Source organism: Suncus etruscus, chromosome 3 (assembly GCF_024139225.1).
Source record: "Suncus etruscus isolate mSunEtr1 chromosome 3, mSunEtr1.pri.cur, whole genome shotgun sequence".
In the NCBI taxonomy this organism is placed as follows: Eukaryota; Metazoa; Chordata; class Mammalia; order Eulipotyphla; family Soricidae; genus Suncus; species Suncus etruscus.
Genome location: NC_064850.1, coordinates 8138934 through 8150094, shown reverse-complemented (window position 1 = coordinate 8150094; position 11161 = coordinate 8138934). Strand labels below are relative to the sequence as shown.

Genomic DNA, 11161 nt, shown 5'->3' with positions numbered 1-11161 from the left:
CCAGGAGTAATCCCTGAGCACTACCAGGTGTGCCCCCCCCCCCAAAAAAAAATAAATAAAGGTGTTTTCATGTGGGAAGCTTTTGGTTTAATCCCCAGTACGGATAGGTAAATTTAAAATAAAAGTGTCTGGGGCTCCAAAAGATGGTTCAGTAACTTAAAAAGTGCCCAGGCCAAATATGAAACTGGACTTATTTATTTGGGTTCTTTCTGCCATACCCATAAGTGTGTGGGGGTTACTCCTGGTGGTTCTCTGAGGACCATATTGTGCTGACAATTGAACTACAAGCAAGGGAAACACCTCAACCCCTTTATTCTCTCTCTCAGGTTCCTGGTCATGAATTTTTTGTTGTTTTGGGGTCAGACTCAGTGGTGCTCAGCTTCTTCCTGACTATGCTCAGGAAACACTTCCGTATAGTTCCGGGTAACAGATGTGGTGCCAAGGATCAAACTCAGATCAGCTGCATGCACCCTACCTACTATACTATTGCTCAGGCCTATGAATCACCATTCTTTTTTTTTTTTTAATAAAAATTGTGCTCATTTCAGCAGCACATATACTAAAATTGGAACGCTACAGAGAAGATTAGCATGGCCCCTGTGCAAGGATGACACACAAATTCATGAAGCATTCCATATTTTTAAAAAATAAATAAATAAATAAAAATCATTTAAAGACCATGTATTACATAGTTGGTCATAATTTGTTTTTAGGTTTGTGGGAGTGAAATTATTAGAAAAAAGAAGAAAGGGGGCTGGAGAAATAACACAGTGGTGTTTGTCTTGCAAACTGCCAATCCAGGACTTAAGGTGGTTGGTTGTAATTCCAGCGTCCCATAAGGTCCCCCGTGCCTGCCAGGAGCTATTTCTGAGCAGATAGCCAGGAGTGACCCCTAAGCACTGCCGGGTATGGCCCAAAAACCAAAAAAAAAGAAGAAAGAAAATAGTACAGTAAGAAAATTTGTGGAAATTATTGTGCTTCACAATGAAGTCATTAAGCCATTATCCGAAGATTTAGTAAGCTCTTGTTGCTTGTTGATCATTCTGCTACTTCTTTTGGTTTTGAATAGTAGGTGGCTTTACATACACATTAATGTCTAAACTGGGCGTGACAGTAATAAAAGAAATTGGAGTTGTTGTGGCCACTAGATCCAGGAATTCTAAGTACTGTTGCTGATACTGTAGCTTTGTGGGATTTGTTTTTGGCTGCTGGAGCTTCCAGAAGTATAAGAAAGTGGGGTAAAAGTGCCCACACTCACTCCAAAAAAGTCCTGGTGATGTCAGCCCAAATAGCAGCATTCTTGATGGTTTTTTTAGATTTGTTTTGATCTCTGTAGAGAACAATAGACAAGTGGGGAAGCAGAGTGACCGGAGTAGTGGTGATTGTGGGTGAAGAGTGTAGCAGGTGTAGCTTTGGCAGGTCCCTGGCCTCCTAAGATAGCTAACTTTCAGCTGAGTGGCCAGCATTTCCACCATTTTTCATGGCTTAGTTTAAATCTCCTCCAAGCACTGAGAGAGTCTGTGAAGCTGGCCAAGACATGGTGGCTGCACTTTTTGTTTTTTTTGGGGGGGATCACACCCGCCAGTGCTCAGGGCTTACTCCTGGTTCTCTGTTCAGAAATCAGTCCTTTCGGGCCCAGGGGACCATATAGGATGCTGAGGAATGAACCCGAGTAGGTCACGTTCAAGGCAAATGCCTGACCCACTGTGCTGTTGCTCTAGTCTGCTATAATTCTCCAGCTCTTAATGCATAAAAGTTTAATTGATTATTTATCCATGGTTAGCCAACAGTTTGTTGGAACTGAAAAATAGCCAGAGAACATGGTCTACGTGCAGAAGGCTAGGATTTGATTTCTGAACATGGCTAGGAGTGGCCCACCCCCCACCAGTTGGTAGGGCATGCATGCGTCTTGTATGTGTGCAATTGACTGAATTCAGACCCCAGCGTTCGCTATGGTCCCCTGAGTACTGCTGGGTGATGCAAAAAAGAAAAATCTTGTTTTAAAAAGAAAAGTTCAACATTGTCATCAGCTGTTTCCCCAAAACAATAAACTAGCAAATAGACTGAAGATATCTGCAAAGGTTAGAACATAGGCGTTGGCCCTGGGTTCACTTCCTGAGAAGTGATTCTTGAGCAGACCCCAGGTACCCCTGGATGAGGCCCTAAGACAAATAGGTAAAATGGAGTTGACTGGCAGCTACTGCCTATAAGGAAGTGATCAGTGTGGCCCGAAAACAGAAAATGGAAAAGTCTGGCAGCTACTACCTGTAAGCATTATGATTAACTTGATGTTATGTGCCTTGAAGTGATACAATATGAAATAACTTTGTGCAAAAAATTAAGAGCCCGAATCAACGACAAATTGATGTCGTGACCAAATGAAGCCATGACAAATCCAGAATGTGGGTATTTTCTGAGACAGTTAACCTGGACTTTAAAAAAATAATCAGTACAGCAGGGAGGCGTATGCCTTGCACACAGGCAGCCCGAGTTTCATTCCTAGAATTCCATATGATCTTGCAAGTTGAGCGCCGAACCAGGAATTAGCCCCAGAGCATTGCCTGATTATGACCTAAAAACTAAAACAAATCACATACGAGCAAAAGATTGAGGAGCTGCACCATGCTGAAATAGTTAAGAATGAAGTAATATTGGAACCATAATTAACGTTGACATGATTAATCACAAATCCGTGCAGAGAAAGGAAAAGAAAATTAACAATTAGTGCTTGGGGGTGGGAGGTAAGCCTCGTGCTTACTCTGGGCTCCACATTCAGGAATCACTTCTGGCAGGGGATGGGGGGCGAGGGGTCACATGAAATACCTGAGTTGAACCTGGCCAGCCAAGCCAGGTGCAGGGCAAGCACTTTACCTGCTAACACTTTCTCTCCAGCCCCAATAACTAATGTATCTATGAGAGAAAAAGCTGTATCATTCTAGTCTCTCAACTTCTTTAAAATTAAAAGTTGAATATGCTTATTCCTGTTTTGAACCCAAATCCAAATTTTCAAGCATAAATTTCCCTTTGTTTTAATTGTGTTATATGGAGCGAATTGATCCAAATTCTTTATCTGCTTTTAAAAGATAATGGTAATTCTTGTGATTTTTTTTTATATTACATCTGTTAAACATGTACTCTGATAGGCCAGATGTGCTGAACACATTGTTTCAGTAATCGCTAACAGTGTGAGAACCCAGAGAAACAGTATAGGGGCCTAAGCAGATCCCAATTTGATTCCTGCCACAGTATATGATTGATTTCCAGAAACTGCAAGGAGTGATCGCTGAGTACAGAGCCAGGAGTCAGTCTTGAGTACCAGTGGGTGTGGCTTAAAAATCAAAACGGATTGATGATAGATCCCTGACAATAGATGAGTGGCTAAGGAAACTGTAGTACATCTACAGAATGAAATGCTGCTCATTTCTCAGAAAACGATGATGCCGGGGCTGGAGAGAGAGAGCACTGCGGTGTTTGCCTTGCAAGCAGCCGATCCAGGACCTAAGGTGGTTGGTTCGAATTCCATATGGTCCCCTGTGCCTGCCAGGAGCTATTTCTGAGCAGATAGCCAGGAGTAACCCCTGAGCACTGCTGGGTGCGGCCCAAAAACCAAGGGAAAAAAAAGAAAACAATGATGTCATGAAATTTTCCTATACGTCAATGAACCTGGAGACCTAAGTGAAGTGAGTCAGGGAGAGATATAGACACCAAACAATTTCATTCATCTGGGGATATAAGAAAAATAAAAGAGGGGCCAGAGTAGTGGCACAAGCGGTAAGGCGTCTGCCTTGTGTTCACTAGCCTAGGACGGACCACAGTTCGATCCCCTGGTGTCCCATATGGTCCCCCAAGCCAGGAGTAATTTCTGAGTGCGTAGCCAAGAGTAACCCCTGCACGTCACTGGGTGTGGCCCAAAAAGCAAAAAAGATCAAAAGAAAGGATTCTCCACTGGCATAGACACTGGGCAGAGGAAACAGCACAGGACTCAGCTTGGAGAGCGATCGTGGAGATAATAAGACAGTCCCAAAGAATTCGGACTTGAAGAACCTGAAGTCCTCCACTACTCTCCAAGCCTCAGCTTTCAATCATAGGGACAGTGCTACCTGCTTTGAGGGAGTTTACTTTTCTCATGTTGGCTGCCCAGGGGGCTTGGAATGGTGACCAATTTTGTTTCCTGCACCATCTGCGGTGGGATCTGGACGAGACCCAGCTTCTTGGAGAATAATCTCGAAAAGAGAAGGGAATATTAACTTGAGAACGGGTACTAGAAGGAAATACAGGGCTTCCCAGAGTGGAAAGAGAGAGACATTTAATGAACAGGTATTTATTGGGCGCCTTAATCATGTGCCAGGCACTGTTAGAACTCCCTCTAAAGAAATAAAAACAAAAATAAAGGACTGGAAGCCGTAGAAGCAAATCTGAGGGACGGAACAGTCCTACATGCTGTATTATGCTTATAGTAGTGCTTATTTCTTCTTCCTGGATCAGTACTGTGGATTACTTTCTGTAGTGATCGGGGACTGCCTGCCTGCCTGGAATTGAACCTGGGCCTCCTGTATACAAAGCTTGTTCTCTCACCTCTTGAGTGCCCCTTCCACTTTGAAGGACACTGGTAATTCATTGCATTGGGCTCACCCAGATAATCCAAAATAATCTTCATGGGTATTTTGGGTTTGGAGCTACACTCCGTGATGCTGAGGTTGGGCTTGAGTACTGAAGGGCTGCTTCCATAGATGCTCTGGGGATTTGAAGCCATGTGGTACTGGGAATCTAACCCAGGGACTCTGCACGTCAGGCATGTGCTTTAGTCTGTTAAGCCATCTCTCCAGCCCAGCCATAGAATTTTTTAAAAAGGACCAGCCAGGGGGCCGGGCGGTGGCACTGGAGGTAAGGTGCCTGCCTTGCCTGCGCTAGCCTAGGACGGACCGAGGTTTGATCCCCCGGCGTCCCATATGGTCCCCCAAGAAGCCAGGAGCAACTTCTGAGCGCATAGCCAGGAGTAACCCCTGAGCGTCACAGGGTGTGGCCCAAAAACCAAAAAAAAAAAAAAAAAAGGACCAGCCAGCACTGATTTAAAAAAAAAAAAACTTGATTGATTGATTGATTGATTGTTGGGCCACACCTAGTGGTGCTCAGAGGTTACTCCTGGCTCTGCACTCAGAAATCATCCCTGGCCGGCTGGGGAACCAGGAATCAAACCGGGTGCCAAGAATCAAACCAGGTCCCTCCCAGGTCGGCCACATGCAAGGCAAACACCCTACCATGGTGCTATCTCTCTGGCTCCTGTTTTAGTTTTAGTTTTCAGTTTATAATCAGGCAATGCTCTGGGGTTAATTCCTGGTTCTGCACTCAACTCACTACACTCTGCTCAAGAGATCATATGGAATTCTAGGAATGAAACTCGAACTGTCTGTGTACAAGGCACACGCCTCCCTGCTGTACTGATTATTTTTTAAAGTCCAGGTTAACTGTCTCAGAAAATGCCCACATTCTGGATTTGTCATGGCTTCATTTGGTCACGACATCAATTTGTCATGATTCAGTCTTTTAATTGTTTGCACATACTTAGATGATGCCAGTTATTTCATATTGTGTCACTTCAAGGCACATAACATCAACATAGGAAAATGTTGATTTATTTACAACTATGGACAAACTTTAGGTGTAATTTTAATTGTTGTACTTTTATTACAGGTTTTTACCCCTTGGATGACATTTCTATTATGGAGGTGCTTGAGAAAGAGCTGGCTAATCTGAACATTGTGAAACGTTCCTCGGGAAAGGAAGAACCCACTTACCTGCTTGGCATAGACACATCCAAGACCATGCAAACAGAGAAAGGAAGCTTGGTGGCTGTTTTATGCTCTAATGGGTCAGTTAGAATATACGATAAAGAAAGGTTAGAGGTACTGCGAGAATTTAGTGCACGTTCTGGATTTCTCAATGGTATCAAATTTGCAAATTCTTGTGACCACCTGTATTCCTCGTGTACTGATGGCACTGTCAAATGTTGGGACGCTCGATTAGCCAGTGAAAAACCTATCCAGTTGTTCAAGGGTTACCCTTCTAATATTTTTATCAGTTTTGACATCAACCATAACGATCATGTTATTTGTGCTGGCACAGAAAAAATTGATGATGATGCATTGTTGATATTCTGGGATGCGAGAATGACTTCTCAGGATATATCTAGTACTAAAGACCCACTTGGTGCCTACTCAGAGACACACAGCGATGACATCACTAACGTGTGCTTCCACCCCACCAATCCCAGCATGGTGGTTTCGGGTTCAACTGACGGCCTGGTGAATGTTTTTGATATTAGTCTGGATAATGAAGAAGACGCGCTGGTGACCACCTGTAACTCAGTTTCCTCAGTAAGCAGTATCGGTTGGTCTGGGAAGGATTATAAAGAGATATTCTGCATGACACATGATGAAGGATTTTATTGGTGGGATCTTAATCATCTGGATACTGATCAACCTCTCACCTGTTTGAACATCCAAGATGTTAGGGAAGTGATTAAAGTGAAAGAAGGTCCTTTGGACTATTTGATTGGTGGACTGTATCATGAGAAAATGGACAAATTGTTCGTTGTTGGAGGAGCCAACACAGGAAGCATTCACTTAATGAACTGCACTACCTCAGGACTGGTCCACGTAACCAGCCTTCAAGGAGGACATGCTGCTACTGTCCGTTCTTTCTCTTGGAATATGCATGACAATTCTTTGCTAACTGGAGGAGAAGATGCGCAGTTGTTACTCTGGAAACCTGAAGCAAAAGAGAAGACATTTACAAAGAAAGAAAGCATGAAAATAGCATCTTCTGTGTACCATCGAGTTCGAGTCCACAATAACGAGTCTTACAAGAGGAAAAAGAAGCAGTAATATTACATGGGAATTTATGTGATAGAATTTATAACTATGAGTAAATTTTGTTTTTGTTGTTATTGTTGTTGTTGTCTTTGGGCCGTACCTCCCTGTGCTCTGGGATTGATTACTCTTGGCTCTGCACTCAGGAATCATTCCTGGTGGGTTCAGGGGACCATATGTGATGCTGGGATTGAACCTGGGTTGGCTAATGCAAGGCAAACATAGTACCTGCTGTGTTACTGCTCCAGCCCCAGTAACTATTCTTTTCAGTACTACCTGTAGAGTAAACACTTTCAGAGTCTTAAAAGCATACGTTAAAAACAAGCCAGTATCTAAGTCTTAGGAAGATCTTGAATGGTTTAATTTTGGTCTTGATGAAGTCTAAAATTATTTTTAATTTTTAAAATTGAGTTTTGAGGTCAAGTGATCATGTGACATGTCACATGAGGTCACAGTTTGAGTCACTAAAACTTAAGTTTTAGTCCTGACTTCTGAGAGATGACTCCTGGCAGGTTCAGGAGTTCATATGGGAGCGGGGGCTTGGCATTGAACCTGGGTTTTCCACATGCAGGACAGACACATGAAAATTATCAGTTTAGCCCTAACATTCTTTAAAATCCACCGGTTGAGTATACAGTCAGTGAATTGAAAGTAAAATTATAGTCCTAAATTTTAAAACCCATCTGTTGAGTTAGTAAATGTTGAGTTTAAAAAAATTGTGATGAAAGAAATATCTCTGGCTTAAAAAAAATGTACAGGCAGTTTGGATATGTTTTCTAAGCTTAAATATTTTAAATTAAATCATCATCATTATAAAACAACTTTTCTCCTATTTTTAAGTTCCTTATTTAATACACATAGATTACATTGGATTATTTAAGCATATCTAATGAGTAAATTAAAATTTTAGATGATTTACATCTATTTAAAACATTTGGTAAATACTTTTGTTTCTTTAATATTGATTAAAATTGATTAAACAGTTTCACTGTAAATAAATCCTTGCAAAATTTATTTTGTCTAAATACAAAAATCATGATATAATAACTTTCAGAATATTCTTTTAATACTATTGATAAAATTTTCTTTCACAGTGTTGTCATACTTAATTTTAAATATGAAGGGGGATAGGGATATGGTTCACTGATAGAGTATATGCCTTGCACATTTGGAATTTTGGGGTTGTTTTTTTTTTTTTTATTTGGGTTACACCCAGCGGTACTCAGGGTTTACTCCTGGCTTTGCACTCAGAAATCGCAGGGGACCATATGGAATGCCTTGGATCAAACTGGGTCCATCCCAGTTTGGCCACATGCAAGGCAAATACCCTACCACTGTGCTATCACTCGGGCCCCTGCCTTGCATATTTGTTGCACATTTAAGGTTTGTGACCTTAGGTTTAATCCCTAGCATGACTTAGGTGGGCTGGGTGACTTACACTTAGTTTAAAATTTTAATTTTGTTTATTGCTAACTTTTGAGGGGTTTTGGTCACACCTGGCATCACTTGAAAGTTACTGCTGGGCCAGAGCGATAGCACAGTGGCAGGGTGTTTGCCTTGCATGCAGAAGGTCGGTGGTTCGAATCCCGGAATCCCATATGGTCTCTGGAACCTACCAGGAGCGATTTCTGAGCACAGTACCAGGAGTAACCCCTGAGCGCTGCCAGGTATGACCCAACACCCCTCCAACCACCCCCCCCCAAAAAAAAACACCCAAAAATTACTGTTGACAGGCTCAGGGAGCCATATGGGATACTGGAGATTAAACTGGGTTGGCTATGTACAAGGCAAACATCCTATTTGCTAGGCTATCACTCCAACCCCTTTTGCTAATTTCTTAGTTCCCCCCTTTTAAATACCTCTCTTTTTATTTATTTATTTTGGTTTTGGGGTCATACCTGGCAGTGCTCAGGGGTTACTCCTGACTCTGTCCTCAGAAATCGCTACTGGCAGACTCAGGGGAACCATATGAGATGCCAGAAATTGAACTGGGGCCCATCCTGTGTTGGCTGCATGCAAGGTAAACGCCCTACCACTATGCTATATCGCTCTGGCCTCTAAATAGTTCTCAAGTCTCTTCTTTTTTCCAGGTTTTGGGTTACTCTGTGGTGCTCTGGGTATATTCATGACTCTGCTTTCAGGAATCACTTATGGAGAGGCTCTGGGAACAAGATGGAGTGATACAAATCAAACCCTTGTCAACTCCATGTAAGGCAAGTGCCCTATCCATAGTATTATCTAGTCCCCAAAAGTATTAACTGTAAACTGTAGTGTTAAGTTTTAAAGGATTTGCTTTTTATAGTCTTCTAAGCACAGAGTTGGCCTAGCCCAGGCATACTGGTGGATGTGTATCACCTCAGTCTTGTCTCCCCCCCCAAAAAAAATAGAATCTTAACTGGAACTAGAAATATAGTCAGGGATTAAAGAGTTTAGCTTGGCTTCCATGTGATCTATCTTAGTTGTGTTTGCTACCCCATATTTGGTCCCACAGGCATCACTAAAAGTGATGTGAACAGAGCAAGGAATAGTCCCTGAGCGTAGTGGGACCCCAGAACCCCTTCCCCTCACCCTCTGCAAAAAGTATAATAATAATTTCTCATTTTTAAAGATTGAGTATCTTTTTATATTTTATTCAAAAATATTGTGACTAATCCTGGCACCTCACGTACGGTCCTGTGAGCCCCTCCAGCAGTGAGTTCTGAATACAGAGTCTGGAGTAAACCCTGAGCATGGCTGGGTGTCCAAAAACAACAAACCTATCAAATACTGCTTGAAAAAGGAGTGAGAGGGGCGATAGCACAGCAGGTAGGGCATTTGCCTTGCATATGGCAACTGGGTTCAATCGCAAGCATCCCATATGGTACCCCAATCATACCAGGATTAATTTCTGAGCACAGAGCCAGGAGTAAACCCTGAGTACTGCTGGATGTGGCCTAGGAGCCATAAATAAATAAATAAATAAATAAATAAATAAAATGGAGTGAGGGGTCAGAGTGACATCAGGTGGGACTCTTACATTGTCCATGGCTGACCCAGGTTAAATTCCGAAAGTCTCCCGAGTACCACCAAGAGTAATTTCTGATTACAGACCCAGGAAAAACCCCGAGCATCACTAGCATCACTAGCCCAAAAGCAAAAGTAACTAAAGGACTGAAACTTTCCCCTCACCTTCAATACCACAACAAATGTGATTGCATGGCCAGGTAGCACAACTCCTGCTGAGCACATGTAAAGGCGCTGTGAACACCTTAGCCATAGCATGTGTGGGTCAACTCAGTGTGAGCCCCTGACTAGCACATGTGCAAGCACAAGTAAAGGAGTGTGAAGTGAACCTCAGTGCAGCCAATTGTGTGAGCAGCAGCATCTGATGTGTAGGACCCCCCCTGCTCCCCGAAAGCACCACAAAATGTGTTGGCGACACATCACAACACCACTACCAGAACAAAAAGTGAAAGGGAGGGGAGAGTAAATGAAGTTCTCTTTCAATTGCATAGATATTTCATGACTCACCAAGATTCTTAATACTGCCCTATACCCTCGGCGGTATGATTAAGCTAGTTATCCTGCCAGTCTTACAGTTGGAGCTCCTGCATATCTCTTCTTCCCCTGCCTAGCCCGCTCAGCTGTTTAGTTCAGTGATGCTGGAGAAAGAAATTTCGCCCTGGGAGAGCCTGCAGTGGGCTGAGGCAAACAAAGTCTCGGATCAGAATGATAGAATGATAGCACAGTGAGAGCTGAGGAGCGAGATGGCCCCTTTTGTTCTCCTGCTCAGGGTTAGAAAAGCTGCTGCCTGGACTATATATTCAAAGAACAGCAGTTCCCCTAGTTGACTAAGAAATGGGAAAGAAGGGCCCGGAGAGATAGCACAGCGGTGTTTGCCTTGCAAGCAGCCGATCCAGGACCAAAGGTGGTTGGTTCAAATCCCGGTGTCCCATATGGTCCCCCGTGCCTGCCAGGAGCTATTTCTGAGCAGGCAGCCAGGAGTAACCCCTGAGCACAGCCGGGTGTGGCCCAAAAACCAAAAAAAAAAAAAAAAAAAAAAGAAATGGGAAAGAAGTAAGAAGATAAAATGCACAGGAGCACCGTGTGCCCAGGTGTAGAAACAATCAAGCTGTGGTTAACTTTAGTCGTGGGCCTTCCCCAGATTCTCTGCAAAAGACTCACGAAGCATTTCGCAGGGTGGCTTACCTCTGCAGATGGTTCATCGCAGCTATAATGTCTTGATTTTGTGCGATTTTAATTCTGAGGACTATTTCCTTAGGCCTGTTTTTGCAGACCCAGTGCCACTAGCT

General features: G+C 43.0%; 1 protein-coding gene and 1 non-coding gene across 2 annotated transcripts; both read left to right on the top strand.

Annotated features, from left to right (window-relative positions):
• Positions 1 to 535: 535 nt before the first annotated feature.
• Positions 536 to 642, top strand: LOC126005626 (U6 spliceosomal RNA). Its single transcript, XR_007494670.1, has one exon. It is a non-coding gene; the product is annotated as a U6 spliceosomal RNA (small nuclear RNA).
• Positions 643 to 5720: 5078 nt separating this feature from the next.
• On the top strand, positions 5721 to 6911 carry WDR89 (WD repeat domain 89). Its single transcript, XM_049770444.1, has one exon. It carries the CDS (start codon positions 5721 to 5723, stop codon positions 6882 to 6884), a length of 1164 nt encoding a protein of 387 aa, XP_049626401.1. The 3' UTR covers positions 6885 to 6911.
• The last annotated feature ends 4250 nt before the right edge of the window (positions 6912 to 11161 follow it).

Excerpts from the sequence above, each read along its gene's own strand:
- WDR89 (XM_049770444.1), top strand. The coding sequence starts at position 5,721 with ATGGAGGTGCTTGAGAAAGAGCTGGCTAATCTGAACATTGTGAAACGT.